This window comes from Ziziphus jujuba, chromosome 9, assembly GCF_031755915.1.
Source record: "Ziziphus jujuba cultivar Dongzao chromosome 9, ASM3175591v1".
In the NCBI taxonomy this organism is placed as follows: Eukaryota; Viridiplantae; Streptophyta; class Magnoliopsida; order Rosales; family Rhamnaceae; genus Ziziphus; species Ziziphus jujuba.
In genome coordinates, this window is record NC_083387.1 from 20,222,613 (window position 1) to 20,238,779 (window position 16,167).

The following is a 16,167-nucleotide window of genomic DNA, read 5'->3' on the forward strand; positions in this document are numbered from 1 at the left end:
GCATATTCTAAGTTTTTAATTTAGTTTGAATTGCATTAAATTAAAGTATCAAGTTTAGGCATTGGCGTTTGCATTAATTCAATTTGTTTGACAAGCTTGAAATGGAAAACCAACTTCTACTCAACAACGGTTTTTCATTATGCTAACTGGCTATGCCCTGAATTTCAATTTTCGTAATGAAACGTCTGCCTCTGACATCTAGTTAGACTGAACCACTAGATTTCTTCAGTGATTAATTCTTCTTGTGCTCTGAAGGTGGTTGTTGTTAAAGAGTAATTCCATAGACTCCATGCATTGGCTACAAATTTTTTTTTTTTTCCTTTTTTTTGAGCAATCTCATTTCTAAACCTCCTGAACAATCACTATTCGTCCAACTTAAGAATTTTGTCCAACCTATTCTATGAGAGGCTTAAGGGTCATTTTACATGGTTTAAATCCTTCCCACATGGTAACTTCCCCAAACATCAACTACAAACTAGGGATTGAGATATTTTCTAAATTCGGATCTCCTGGAAATGATCATGGCACAGATTTTTTGTGAGCAAAATTGTTGCAAATTGCTAGATGTTGAAGACTTTGGACACTGTATAAGGCCAAATCATTACATGGTGAATTGAAGATGATAGAACCTGAGCCTTCTCCCACATATGATATGTGTTATATGTTCTCTACTTAATAATCTTTTTAGCACTAATGCCCCTCAAACTATACTTTTGTCCGATTCCTGTAACAGTTAATGTGTGTTGCAAGAGTGCAAAACGTTGTGTCCGTTCAAGACAATTGAAGACGTAGGCATTTTGTGAAACCAAGCTCACATGTATTTCCTTAAAAGAGTTTGAGGATTTCATCTTCAATGGGTTCCCACAACAAATACATTCATTTTGGGTACTCATCTCCACCTACAATCCCATTCATTTATCATCCGTAAGGAAGAACATAGTTTCACAAAAATGTTTAGCCAAGGGAGATCACACCACAACAAAAAATGGTCATAGCACGGCTACCTTTTGGCTTGTCACAACATAAATGACAAAGTCTGTTGTCACAACTGTAAACAGTAAACACGAAGGTCAGTGTTATCCTGTTCCATTTTCAAGAACCAAGCTTCATTTTTACTTTCTTCAAACTAAAAGCAAGAAAAACCAGTAACTCCTTTGCAGATGACTATCAATATCAGCCAGATTTTTCCCTATTTATCTTTGTCAATACAAAATATGTGTTGTTTTTCGTTTCCTTTGCAGATCAATACCAATGCTTTAGTATCAAATTTGAGCTTTAAGCACCAGGGCCACTTTGATTATAAAGTATGTGAAGTAAAGAGTTGAAAATTGTATGTCCTAATCAATAAGCTTTGTCATCATGAAATCCTTTCTGTTCAACAAATTTTTTTTTTTTAAGTAATGCCTACTAATTGGGTGTTTAATTTTCAAAAGTACATGATCTTACGTATTTCAACCTTTATTAACCTTCAAACTATTTTTAAGCATAAAAAGTTGAAAACAATAGTGACTTTGACAGAGTCATTGACATCTGATTAATTTTGTATCTTGACTATCGCAGGTATATCAAATTGAGCGCCAAATGACTGTCAGCTCCATTGGATACTATTAAGAGATGGAACTATATAGTTTACTTCAAGTTGTTTTAATAAATGGTACCAACCACAGTTGTAATCTCATAAACCAATCGGGTTAGTACAGGGATTCAGTTTCAATTACGAATATGGATTGGATCCAAAAAGTAGCAGAGAGTTGTGATAAAAACAACTACTTCTGATCATTCAAAATCAATGTCTAAGCAAAACGATCTAAGGTGACAATGGAACATCATGAATTTGCATTATTGTCAGCAACAATGACAGAAGTGACAACAATGTCAAAGTTCACCTGCCAATAAGTGGATTGAATTTTTTACCAAATAAAAATGGCTGCCAGAGGAATCTAGTAAAAGTGAGTAAATTTTCACTCAGCCATAGTCTTTAGCTTTCCTTGTATGCTGCAGCTACTATTCATATAAGTGCCCGGAGTTCGCCTGTAAGCAGTGCACATTTCCGATGCTGTGACAATATGGAAGGAATTCTAACAGCTTGAATTATTGATTCCAAGTCACTGCTAGATCCTGTGTGTTTCTTAGCTGCATTGAGTATTGTTTGCAGGATTTGCAGAGGATCACCGTGGCTGACAACCAAGATTGTGCAACTGCAAAATAATATGTATATCTCACAAACATTAATGATACTTGAGGATGCAAAGCTAATGCTCAATTAGTTCCAAAGGGACTCAGAAGAAGATGACTAGCAAAGCAGGAAAATTCTCAGCATCATTGAAATTATAATGCTGGAGTACTATGTCCATCAGTTGACATATAAAATGCTAAGATGGATAAGCATTTGGATGGCACATAAAGTCATAATTTACCATTTAGATTATTAACTAAATTAAAAAACTTTTGAATCTTTTAGTATCGAATTTGAGCTTTAAGCACTTCAGATGAATTTTCCTTTTTTCTGATTCACATGCTCTAAGGAAAAAGGCTTTTCAGAATCACATCAACAACATATATATCTCCCATTTCTCTGCCCCTGAATTTTTACATTGAACATACAACACAAACATGATGAATTGATCTAATTATACTGGGTTTTCAAATAACTCCATTAGTAAAAAGGGGATTCTCATCATATCGAATGCCTGTATACTTATAAATGATACGATTTACTGCAAACTTAGCTAGAGTGTATAATAAAGAATTACGAATAACATTACCCCCGAAATTGCGACTCCATAGTAGTCATAGCTCTTACAAGTCTAGACACAACATCATTGACGCATTCTCCACCTTCTGGCCTCATGAATGGGTCTTTCTCATCAAGATCCCATATCTCCGTATACTGTGGATAAAGCCAAAAGGTAATTGACATCAAGAAGATTACAAATTAAATCCAATCTTAAAGAGAGGGAAATTGCTGTAAACTTTATCCAAATTTTGATGACAGTCGAGCATTCTTTCATTTCACACACACAAATATAGAAGGTCTTCATCAGTAAAAATAAACTAGATTAATCTACTAGCACTTACTTTGTCATGTGACATAAGTTCAAACGTCGGACCAAAGTATCGTTCTTTTAGATCTTCTATTACCTGTCACCAAAATGTAGTTCATGATTAAAGCAAATAACAAATATACTCTTTAAATAACACATAGAATTTTTAAACTAAATTGATTATCTGAGTAAAGGGGATCAACTAGAAAATGAGATTACAATGTCAAAATTAGTAAACATCAATTGAACCCCTAGAAAATGAAATTTCATCAATCCAACCCCGATAAAACAAAAATTTATTTGGTGGAGCTATTCACCTTACATTGAGCGCCTTCAAATGGGATGTTCAGGACAGAAGCAACAACTTTCGCAGTGTGAGCAGTTCTTGAAAATGGAGAGTAACAAATTCTAACATTTTCAAGTGGAATGTTATTTTCCTTCAGCTCCTGCACATATAGCACATAAAGGTCACAAAAGGAATGCATAAAAATTCTTTCAATCTATACACTAAAATCAGTAAATGAAAGCCATATATATAGAGTCTAAGCTACATGAACCCTAGTAGATCACTAAATTCACCGACCAAAAATAGCTACTCAACAAGCTCTAAACCATTTCCTCTTCCAGCCTCTACTTATTTACATTGCATACATTGTCAGTGACGTCTAAAATCCTTGTAACCAAGGAAAAAAATAAATCTTATGCAAATCTCATTCATTATAAAAGGTCAGCTAGCATTACCCATAAAACCCCACAAGCATTACCCAGTTTAAAAATTATTAAAAAAAAAAAAATTCACATTGGTCAAAAAAATAAAAAAGTGTAAAAAATATAAAAAAGTAACAATATCCAGCTCTTTTCCGTGTGTGGGGTACGTATGCTATTACTTATACAAATAATAAACCCATAAATGAAATCATCTTCCTGAAGAAAGACAGTACCTTTTGGAACAATTCTCCAGCCAACTGTGCCTGATTTACACCTTCTGACGCCAATTCATATTCTGGGTTAGTACCATTTTCCTGCAAGGACGATAATCAACCCGTTACGTTAATCATGAAAATCATCAATTACTAATTACATGGTAATAAATATAAAACCCAAAAAAAAAAAAAAAAAACCATGGATGAAACAATGAGGCCTCTTTCATTTGGAATGCTCTTGCCGTGCCTCAAAACCCAGTATTTGTTACGTAAAAACGACGCCGTTGCTTCCATTTCCAATACTCTTCAAACCTCCTCTCCTCGCATACACACAGTGAGAAACAGAGCTTGCCTGCACAGAGTGGCAAAGAAAAATCCTTGTGTCTCGTTGGTAGGATTTTGCGGCTTTTGTACTTGTGGTTGGCCAATCATATTCCTCCAAAATAACCCACGGATACTGGTCAGCTCATTATATAAGTCAAACACCTTTCTTTTCTGACATGGCACAATTCTATTAGATGTTGAGTGTACAATTTAAGAAACCTGCCGCAGTAGATAGTAAACATTATTATTATTATTATTATTATTATTATTATTTTTAATATTCGTTTCGTTTCGTTTCGGGTTCGACGCTTAGAGGACCCTCCAACCCCCAAAAATTTGCAGAGCTCTCGAAGAGACAAGCTTTAACCTCCTAGTGGAACCAAAGATTACTGCTGCGCTTCCAATAGCACTGTTTTTTGCAAGCTATGGCTCTCAATCTTCGTCAAAGACAAACAGGTTTCTTTCTTTCTCTCTTTCTATGAATTTTTTTTTTTGCTTTAGATCTTCGCTCCAACAAAGAAATTAGAGAAATTAAACCAAAACCCAATTCTTTTCTCGTTTATTTTTGCCAATTGAATGGAACCCAGGTGAAATTTTTTGCGATTCGAATGAAGGGGATCTTTTAAATTATTAGTCCATTGTGAATTGGTTGTTGGATTTGATCTGTAGTGTGCTCAAGATGTAGTTTTAATTAAGGTACTGAAATGTGATTGGATCAATGAAAATGAAAACCCATTTCTTCTTTGGTTCCATGCATATATAAAATTGTCTATTTGATTCATTTGACCCATAGAGTTTTTACTCTGAATTTATTGAAAGAGTGTGTGTAAGAACCTTTAGGCCATTCTGATTGAAAATGTTTTCTTTTGTTCTAGAATTCGTGTGTATAAGATGTTGATTTTATTTTTGTAATCTGTGGATTCAGAATGTTTTACCCGTATGTTGAATTTGAACCAACCTGTGAACGCAACGGGTACAGCAAATGAGGAGGTCTACAAGATCTTGATCTTTGATAAATTTTGCCAAAACATCCTATCTCCTTTGATCCATGTTAAAGACCTTCGTAAACATGGTGTGACCCTCTACTTTCTCATTGATAAGGATCGAAAACCCGTCCATGATGTTCCTGCTGTCTACTTTGTCCAACCCAACCAAACCAACATCCAACGTATCATTGCTGATGCCTCCCGCTCACTCTATGATAGCTTCCACCTCAATTTCTCCTCGTCGATCCCTCGCCCACTTCTTGAGGATCTTGCATCTGGGACATTGAATTCTGATTCGATTCATCGGATTTTGAAGGTGCATGATCAGTATTTGGAGTTTGTGTCACTGGAAGATAATTTGTTCTCATTGGCACAGAAGTCTAGTTATGTCCAGCTGAATGATCCCTCTGCAGGTGACCGTGAAATTGAGGAGATCATTGAAAAAATTGTTGGTGGGTTGTTCTGTGTTTTGGCTACACTTGCTGTGGTGCCAATCATTAGATGTCCACGTGGAGGACCAGCTGAGATGGTTGCATCAGCATTGGACCAGAGATTGCGTGACCATTTGTTGTCCAAGAACAATTTGTTCACTGAAGGTGGAAATTTTGTGAGCTCTTTCCAGCGTCCAATTCTGTGTATATTTGATCGAAATTTTGAGTTATCTGTTGGTATACAGCATGATTTTAGGTACCGACCTTTGGTTCATGATATCCTTGGATTGAAGCTAAATAGATTGAGCGTACAAGGTGAAAAAGGTGGGATGAAATCATATGAATTAGATAGCTCAGACCCGTTTTGGGTAACAAATGGATCTCTAGAATTTCCTGAAGTGGCACTAGAGATTGAGAACCAATTGAACAAGTATAAGAGGGATGTTGATGAGGTTAATAAAAGGACTGGTGGGACTGGTGGGACTGAATTTGATGGCACTGACTTGATTGGGAACACTAAACATTTGATGAATGCAGTGAACTCGCTGCCAGAGTTGACTGAGCGGAAGCAAGTGATTGATAAGCACACAAATATTGCAACTGTGTTGTTGGGTGAGATCAAGGACAGGTCGCTTGATTCTTATGCCAAAAAGGAGGATGAAATGATGGTTAGAGGCGGCATTGATCGAAATGAACTTTTAGGTGTACTTAGAGGAAAAGGGTCTAAGATTGATAAGCTGCGTTTTGCTATCATTTATCTCATTTCTTCAGAAACAATTAATCAGGCGGAAGTGGAAGCAGTGGAAGCAGCCCTCAGGGAATCTGAAGTTGAAACCAGTGCATTTCAGTATGTGAAGAAGATCAAGTCACTGAATGTCTCATTGGCTTCTGCTAATTCTTCTAGTAGAAGCAACATTGTTGATTGGGCTGAGAAACTCTATGGGCAGTCACTTAATGCTGTAACAGCGGGTGTGAAGAACCTTTTATCTAACGATAGGCAGCTGGCATTGACAAGGACAGTGGATGCCATGATGGAGGGGAAGCCAAATCCAGAAGTTGATTCTTTCCTTGTGTTTGATCCTCGTGCTCCTAAATCAAGCTCAGGAACTGGTAGCAGCCACTTAAAAGGGCCTTTTAAGGAAGCTATTGTGTTCATGATTGGCGGTGGTAATTATGTGGAATATGGGAGCCTGCAGGAGCTTTCACAACAGCAGCAGCCTATCAAGCATGTAATATATGGATCTACGGAAATACTAACTGGAGCAGAGTTTGTGGATCAGCTTGCATTGTTGGGCCAGAAAATGGGATTGGGCGGTGCCCCTACTGCTTCAAGTTCAACAAATTAGTACATGTAAATGTCCTATATGATTTATAAACCTGGCAATACCGTGGTTAACACGTGAAGGAGAAGGGATATGTGAAGTTAAGAGACAGCATGGGGAAATCTCTATTGATTTTATGGCAGTTGTTGGTAAGAAATGCAGGGATGGTTATGCTAGGTGTTCCATTTTTTGTTTCTAAGAACCTGCATGATAGTTTTCAGATTTGACTTAAATATTGTCTCTGAGGTGAAAACGAATTCCTGTTAATTTTTTTTTTTCTTTTAAAATTGCATCGAATTAGTAGTTTCAGATCCTTTTTATATTCATCAGAATCTATGGTTGGAAATTTACTAAGTACATCGTTCTTTGATACCTTTGAAATCTTTAGCTATAGTGTTAGTTTCTGCAACATTTATATGAGTGTCAACACATTTGTTAATCCATTCTATTGTTTAAAATTGATAGCTGCTGTTCTCTGATTATTTTTTACTGTTTGTTGGTCATTACTTGCATTGATGCTAGCAGCAATATTTGTATGTGGCCTCCAGTTAATAAGGTTTCAAATATAGGGGGAGAATGTTTGGCAGCTCTCCTGTCTAATGTCTTATTTTTATTTGGATTTATCTTTCAAATTACACTTTGATTGGTGGATGGGAGAGGCAGTCATAATTAGTATTTTGGAACATATGGAAATACTTGTTCTAATAGAGAACCATCGTCAAATGCCAATAGCAAGTTTCTACCTAGAAAAAGTTAATAGGCTTGTTTCTCTAGAAACCCAAGTGAATGTAGAATTGGTGAAAATTTTTGCCATATATCTTGCATCTTCCAGATGCCCGTAACGTTCTCAAGTTCAACATGAAATATTATATAATAATTTAAATGGAAAAATCAATACATCAGCAGCCCTCCTCCAAAATCGGAAAAAAAAAAAAATACACCTATGTTTCTGAAACTTTAAAAATTATCACTTAGGATCCTCTATAATTAACCATTGTTGCTAAAAATAAAATGTTAATGACTTAATAGTGTATTTTGACTTTATATATCAAAATAAATATTAAATAATTAAATATTTATTATATTAATCATTAATAATTTTAAAACATATATTCTTATATGAAGCAAAAGATGAAATATGATTTAATATATATATATATATATATATATATTATATTTAATGGTATAAAATAGATCATTTAAAAGGCAATTAAATGTAAAAGCTAAATTTTTCTAGCAAAGTGCTAAGTGATCATTTTAAAAATTTGAACGCTGAGTGATAATTTTTCAAACTTTGGAATCGTTAGTGTATGGTTGTCAAATTTGTAAGAGGCTAATGGTATTTTTCACCTCATTCAACCTATGAAATATATTGATAAACATAGGCTATTATTATTATTTTTTTTAATGAAGAAGAAAATGCCCTAAACTATTTCCTTCCAAAATCAAAGGAAAAAAAAAAAAAAAACCTTTGCTATATTTTAGATCTTATAAACTGATATTGTTTGATACAAAATCTTATATTTGTGTATTGTCTTTACCTTTAGGCCATGTTTATTTCACCAAACTAGCTAGGTCAAAATTGGCCACAATCCTACGTTTACATTTAGAAAGCCATGAGAAAAACTAAAAATTCCACTCAAATCTGAAATATTTATGACTCGGCTTTCATCTCTTGTTTTTATTTTTTTTTTATTTTTTTATTTTTTTGGTATGGCTTTCGTCTCAAGTCTTACGTAGAAATAGGCGAGCAATAGGCCTTTGTTTGACCAAAAGATTTTACAATTTGAATGATAGAATAAATAGTTTTTTTTTTCCTTAGTAAATTAAAAAATTTAAAGGCAATATCTATGATTATTAAAAAATAAAGGACACAGGAAAAAAAAAAAAAAGACTAGAGCTTCTTTTTGTATAAATTATTCTACGTCATATCAAATATATAATAAAGGAAATATTAGATGTCAAACATTAAAAAAAAAAAATTTAAAATACAAAAATATTGCGTTGTTCCATATTAAGATGGCAAACCAATTTATGGCCAAGACTCGAGACATTTCCTAGCAGTGGATTTATGAGAATGTCTTATGCTTTTTTATAGGCAAGATCCTCATAATAAGGCAGACCTAGAGTATTTTAGCATTTAAAACACATTTGGTATCATAATAAGGGTATAGGTTTTCAGGAAGTAAAAGAAATTTAAAAACTCATGTTTTAGACAAAAGGCTGAAAAATCTGTTGGTTAAAAACAAAGGAAAACCTCTACTTATAAAAACAAAGGAAGAGGAAAGTGACAAACCAACCTAAAGCAGAGGAATCTGTTTTTACAACTCGTACACACAATACTAAGCAGAGGAATCTGCTTTAAGCATAAATATATAAAACATTTGTACAAGAGGACGAGTATTATCTTAACCAAAGCTATTTTGAGATAGGGATAAGTTTTAATTGGTGTAATCTTCAGAATCAATGGAGGAATCATATAGATTGGCCCATCAAGGGTTGATAGGTGATTCTTGCATTTGAGGAAGTGGGTCTATCTTTATGTCATGAAGGTGAGTTACTTGGATCTATTCATATTCATATGGATCCCAAGACTCTTGGTTAGCATATAGAAAACCTTGTTCCATGGAGATATGGAATTGTTAAAAGACTTGGAATCCTTAGAACAGCCCTTTCATCTTACATGTCATTAGTTTAAGTTATGATTCTATCATCATAAGAAGAATGACTATAGTTGTTAAGTTCGTAAACAAACCTAACTAATGCTGTCCTGATTGTAAATGAAGGCGTTTTAAAAGTTGTGGTCCATTGAAAGGCAATATTTTAAGACTAAAATAGGTTGGCAATGTGGTTATATAAATATGACATGTTTACATTAAAATGGACGCGACATTTTGAGCATATCTTGTAAACATTTTCTAGAGTTTATTTTCTTCTATTATATTTTTGACTGTTTCTATCCAACAGGAAATGGGTTGAAACCGTTCTAGAAAGGTTTAAACTAGGGAATTAGCCTTAATGTCATCCTATAGATGTTTAAGGAAATCGATAAGGTTGAAGAACAGAGGTATGATGTATAGAACAGCGGCACACTATAAAACCCATATATTATCTTCATTGAAAATGGCCTTTGGGTTAAGATTGTAAGGTATGAGAAAATATAAAGCAAGGTTAAAAACCAAGTCTGTGGTGTTGAATCTTTGTAGGATTCTTGTAAAAAAATAAAAATATGGTCTCTAGCAAAATGCTTGATATGCTTGAGAGCTGAAGGGTTGGTGGGACTTGGAGGAAAAAGCTTTTAAGTTGAAGCTTTTGGAGGAGAAGTGGATGATTGAGCCAAGAGGATCAATGGAAATGCAGCCAAGTTAGATATAATAGTAATGGACTTAGGTTTTCTAGATAGCATATCTACCAAGATGTTATGATGCCCTTTTATATGCGATACTTTAAAATCATACTTTGCAAACTAATATTTTAATCTTAACAATTACGGATTGGGCTGAGCTTTATTTCTGAATTCCATAATCCTTGAGAATGATAAATTGTCCATCTATATAAAAAATCTATATCCAATCAAGTAGAATTTGAACTTTTAGATTTCATACTTTACAGCTATGGTTTCTTTGTAAATTATATGGTAATGTTTCTCAGATGACTTAAATTGTCCATTAGCATGGCCGATAATGAGATGTCCTTCAATCTTTTTTATCAGAATAACATCCAAATATAGATCGTTGACATCTGACTGCAGAATTCTTTCCCATGTGCTTGGAATCTTGAGAGGAAGAGGTTGTTGTGCTATCTGTTTGAGGTTTCTGACTGCCTGACTATGGTGCTTTATCTATGGTGGAGGATTTTTTTTCAAAAGTTTGGATAGGTGGCTAATATGGATGGAAACTTTTGGGATAAATTTTTTGACAAATTTTATTATTCCAAGGAACCGTTGAATTTGTTTTACTCATACATTGGAGTCAAAAAAGGACAATAATTCTTGAGTGATGTGTGGTCTTGGCTCAAAGGTTCCTTGGTTGAAATGCATTCGTAGAAAGTCGGTCCTGGACTGGGCTAATTTTTATATTATTATTATTTTTTTTTCAGATAACATGGTCCCATGCTTTTGGGTCAACTCATAAAATTAGGCTAATAATGTTGTATGGGCTTTATGGGATTTCGAAAAAAGTAGAATATCATTTATGTAGATAAAAATACTGTTTATGTAGATGAAAGCACTGTGGAGAATAAGTTTAAATATTCTAATTATATCCTTTTAAACTAAGGAAGAGGCGACTTTTATCCCAAAAAGGAGGACAATCCATTGGTATTGGGCATTGAAAATGCAGAACGCCATTTTATGTTTGTCTGAGGGATGAATACTTATTTGCCAGACACCTGGCTTTAGGCCAAATTTAAAAATACATGGGTCTAATAGAGATGGAAAAATAAAAAATTAATTTTGGGTAGGGGGAATTTGTCATCTTTAAAGAATTAATTCAATGGTTTGTAATCGATCACTAGTTTTTTCTGCCCCATTTAACTTTTTAGCTTTTTTTTTTTTTTAATTTTTTTCTTTCCACATAGAAAGTATGGAAAGCCTAATTCGATTTTGTTGGATTGATTTATCCCTATGTTGAGTAGTGCAAAGCATTCCTCTTTGATGGAAGGCTTTTGTAGGGTTGGCATCGACACTGAGCTTGAAAGTTAGATGAATGAATAACATCTCATTTCTGATATGAACCTAGGACGACCTGCTCTTAAACCCATAACAAAGGTTGATTTAGACTGTCTAATTATAAGTTATCAATGGAAGACCTCTATCCGTTACCTATATTTGAGGTAAGAACCTTGGTATGGTGAAGACGCCACAATACGATGCGGAATAACCTATTGATAAGTCGAATTTGAACTCCACAAACAAAGCTTGAAAAAGTTCGATATAGTTCTTAGAGAACCAAGAGAATCATTCTTACTCTGAATCAAAATTGTAATCTAAATTTTATTCATGACTTGTGTACCTTTAAATAGGCAAAATAATTTACAAAGCTTTCCTAAATTTGTTAAAAATAATTATAGATGAAAATTAGGTTTAGGAAATCTAATTTTGATAGGTTTAGGAAACCTAATGTGGTTAGGTTTAGGAAACCTAATGTGATTAGGTTTAGGAAACCTAATTTGGTTAGGTTTAGGAAACCTAACTTATCTCCTAATTTCCTAATAAAAATAGAAAAATAATTTAAAAACCTGATAAAACTAAATTGGAAAAATAAAATAGGCAACATGCCAAAATTCAATCAAGACATAAAATAAAAACTAATATTTCCTAATTATTAAATTAAGCCAATGCCATTAGGCGCATATCACTCTCCACATGGCAAAAGTGCCATGTCACCATATGATGCCACATCACCATCCATATCATCAAATCGTGCCACATCACCATATTGTTGGATTCCATGCGTTAGGCTTTCTTTCATGTTGGCATCCTCTGTTCCAATCATATGGACCAATTTTTGTTCATCTTCAATAACAAACTTGCTTCCTTGGGATGTGAACACCTCTTGGATTAAACCATTTAGTGCTTCTTTAAACTTCTTTGTTCTTGCCCTGGTTATTGGTCCCGTAGAGATTTAAAATGGCTTTGGACTCCATCTTGGCTTCGGACTCCATCTGGGGGTGCTCCTGATCATGTTCTCATCATTCCCCTCCTCTTGAAAATGATTTTTCCTCAAATCATCACCTGCACAAAAAGGAGATAAATTAGCAACATTAAAGGTAGCACTTACATTATACTCACTTGGAAGATCTGATTTGTAAGCGTTGTCATTAATCTGCTCTAGAACTTGAAAAGGTCTATCCCCACGTGACATAAACTTTAAATTTTGTAGCTTCGGAAACCTCTCATTTCTTAAGTGTAACAAAGCCCAATCTCCTAGGTCAAACACTATCACAACAAGTCCTAGACATATAAGCTCATTTCGACAAAAATCACACTTTTTAATATTTGCACATAATCTTTCTTTCCTAAGCACATCTAAAACTAATCTAAGATGCCCTACATGCTCTTCTAAACTCCTACTATATACAAGGATATCAAAGTACACAACCACAAACTTTCCAATGTAAGCACGCAAAACATGATTTATAAGTCTCATAAAAGTACTAAGGGCATTAGTTAACCCAAGTGGCATAACCAACCACTCATACAAACCATGCTTTGTTTTAAATGCTGTTTTACATTCATCACCTTCCTTCATGCGAATTTGATGATAACCACTCTTAAGATAAATTTTTGAAAACATGCATGCACCATACAATTCATCAAGCATACCATCTAACCTAGGAGTAGGATGACGATACTTGACAGTTATATTGTTAATAGCCCTACAATCTACACACATTCTCCATGTTCCATATTTCTTAGGGACTAATAACACAGGTACAGCACATGGACTCATGCTTTCTCTAACATATCCCTCCTCAAACAATTCACTTACTTGCTTTTGAAGTTCCTTTGTCTCCTAGGGATTACTCCTATAAGCCACTTGGTTTGGAATTGTTAATCCTGGAACAAAATCAATTTGATGTTCGATTTCTCTAATCGGTGGTAACCCACTTGGAATCTTCTCGGGAAAGATATCATCGAACTCCTGCAAAAGAGAAACAATGGAACTAGGCAAAACAGATTCATCAGGGTTGGTTAAATGATTCATATATGCTTCTTTGTACATCATTATAATCATAGGCTTTCTACAACAAAAAAGCTTCTTCATCTCACTCTGTTTTGCATAAAAACTTTCTTTTTTCTTTCCATTCTTTTTTTTTTCTTTTTCACTCACACTCTCATCCTCACCACTCTTTTTCTTCTCTTGGTGGTTGAATACAGTTTGAATTTGTTATTGTTCAGCTTCTCTCCTCCTTTGTAAAGCCAATTGATCATCAAAGACCTATTTAGGAGTCATTGGCATAAGCACCACTCATTTACACTTGAAATTGAAGACAATATTATTAGTACGACCATGATAATTAGTATCTCTATCAAATTACCATGGACGTCCCAAAAGCAAATGAGCAGCTTGCATTGGTACCACATCACAAATAACCTCATCTTCATAATCAACAATAGAAAATGCAATCTTCACTTGCCTATTCACCTTCAATTTTCCATAATCATTAAGTCATTGTAGCTTATATGGTTCTGGATGCTTCATAGTAGGTAAACCTAGCTTTTCAATCATAGTAACACTAGCAACATTAGTACAACTCCCACCATCAATAATCATACGATATACCTTATCCATGACTTTGCACCTAGCATGAAGGATGTTCTCTTGTTGTGCTTCCCTCTCATCTTTGTATACAGTTAGAGCTCTTCTAGTAACCAATGACAAGTCCCCACCAACTGGATACTTGTAATCTTCTTCATCTTCATCACCAACATCCTCCAATGGTGGCATGGATTCATTGTCCGACTCTTCCTCTTCAATTTCAACGTCTCCACTTTCCTGAATCACCATGACCCTCTTATTTGGACATTGACTTGCAATATGACCCCTGCCTTGACATATAAAGCACATGATATATTGATATCTAGTTGAAGATGAATCGGATTTACTTACTTGCTTGGATGAGGATGGTTCGGCCTTAACTTCGGATTTAGGCCGTGTGGTGGCTTTATCTTCAAACCTAGGCTAATTGGGTTTCCATGTGGATGGGCTTGCTTTCCAAGTATTTTGAGCAATACTAGGTCTTGTGGTGCCCCTCCTCTTGAGTTGTTGCTCTACTTTGATGGCTATGTGTAATATCTTCTCAATCTCCATATAATGATGCAAGTCCAATTGATTTGCTATTTTCCTATTCAAACAAGCCAAGAAACGTGCCATTGTAGCCTCCTTATCCTCCTTAACATTGGCCCTCATCATAAGGATTTCCATCTCCTTATAATAGTCCTCCACACTCCTATTTCCTTAAGACAAGCTTTGTAGTTTCTGAAAAATGCTTCATAGTAATGGCTAGGTACGAAATGCTTCCTCATCAAAGCCTTCATCTCCTCCCATGTATCTATAGGTCTTTCACTCGCTCGCCTCCTAGAAAGTGTTTCTTTGTCCCACCATCCAATAGCATAGTCCATGAATTCAACAGCGGCTAATTTAACCTTTTTAGCCTCGGAGTAGTTCTGACAATCAAATACCATCTCTCAATTCTCTTCTCCCACTCGAGATATGCTTCTGGATCACTTTTACCTTGGAATGATGGTATTTTCAACTTAATTCCTCCATAGTCATTGCCTCGGTCTAACCTCTCTCTCCCATGGAATTGATCGGTTTCCGAACCAATGTCTTCTTCTTCTTCCTCATACTCATCTCCCACTTGTTCCCAATCTCCCTTTCTTGGAATATCTCTTCCTCTACTACGTCCATGAGCAAACCTTTGTGGAGGTCGTTGCTATGGCATTTTAGATTGATGATTCCATCCTATCCAACCTATCATGGATTTGCCCCATCTCCAATCTTAGTGCTCTTCGTAGTTCTCCCACCATGGCTTGAATGTATAACTTCGGATCAGCCACACCTGAAGTTTCATCCATGCTTTCTTTGCTTTTGTCTTGTGACATGATTTTTCTGCAAAATTTGTTAGTAAAAAGGACCTCACAATACTCCCTCACATGTTTCGCTCAAATTCAAGGTCTCAATTCACTCGTGTTTGCACTCTAGTTATAGTTTGGCTTTTACCCTCTATAATTCTCACCTCTCTTGCCTTTTACCACTCTAGTAATTCTGTTTGGTTCTTTGCAAACTAATTTCAAACTAAAACAAACTAGCAAGTAACAATCCAAATAGACCTACCAAACAGTTATGAAAATAAGGCTACAAGACAAATAGAATGAAAGTAACAAGAAAAAGGCAACAATGAAAGCTCAATAAGAAATTTGGCACAAACAAAAGAAATTAGAATGTGAGGAACAAATTGGAATGAGATTTGCAAAGCGGAATTAGTGAATATTCAACAAACCTTATTTTCGGTATTGAATTTGGCTTGTTTTTGGTGCTCCTCAAATCAATCGAAAAAAAATTTCACTACCTGGGTTCTCTTGAAATCTCAATAATTCAATGCCATAAACCACAAGAACAAGGAAAAAAAAA

General features: G+C 34.9%; 2 protein-coding genes across 2 annotated transcripts; one reads left to right on the forward strand and one right to left on the reverse strand.

Moving 5' to 3' along the window:
- Positions 1-1,751: 1,751 nt before the first annotated feature.
- On the reverse strand, positions 1,752-4,363 carry LOC107427201 (uncharacterized). The gene is made up of 6 exons (XM_048461805.2): positions 4,166-4,363; positions 3,986-4,066; positions 3,362-3,490; positions 3,079-3,141; positions 2,766-2,890; positions 1,752-2,198 (listed from the first exon to the last, which is right to left on the reverse strand). The coding sequence occupies exons 1-6, from the start codon at positions 4,259-4,261 to the stop codon at positions 2,009-2,011; spliced, it is 684 nt and encodes a 227-aa protein (XP_048317762.2). The 5' UTR covers positions 4,262-4,363; the 3' UTR covers positions 1,752-2,008.
- Positions 4,364-4,567: 204 nt separating this feature from the next.
- Positions 4,568-7,512, forward strand: LOC107427196 (SEC1 family transport protein SLY1). The gene is made up of 2 exons (XM_048461802.2): positions 4,568-4,747; positions 5,217-7,512. Exons 1-2 carry the CDS (start codon positions 4,717-4,719, stop codon positions 7,052-7,054), a joined length of 1,869 nt encoding a protein of 622 aa, XP_048317759.1. The 5' UTR covers positions 4,568-4,716; the 3' UTR covers positions 7,055-7,512.
- The last annotated feature ends 8,655 nt before the right edge of the window (positions 7,513-16,167 follow it).

Excerpts from the sequence above, each read along its gene's own strand:
- LOC107427196 (XM_048461802.2), top strand. The coding sequence starts at position 4,717 with ATGGCTCTCAATCTTCGTCAAAGACAAACAG. Across the intron at positions 4,748-5,216 it reads TCTTCGTCAAAGACAAACAG|AATGTTTTACCCGTATGTTG; the intron begins GTTTCTTTCTTT and ends CTGTGGATTCAG.
- LOC107427201 (XM_048461805.2), bottom strand. The coding sequence starts at position 4,261 with ATGGAAGCAACGGCGTCGTTTTTACGTAACAAATACTGGGTTTTGAGG. Across the intron at positions 4,067-4,165 it reads GCCTCATTGTTTCATCCATG|GAAAATGGTACTAACCCAGA; the intron begins GTTTTTTTTTTT and ends TCGTCCTTGCAG. Across the intron at positions 3,491-3,985 it reads CTGGAGAATTGTTCCAAAAG|GAGCTGAAGGAAAATAACAT; the intron begins GTACTGTCTTTC and ends CTATATGTGCAG.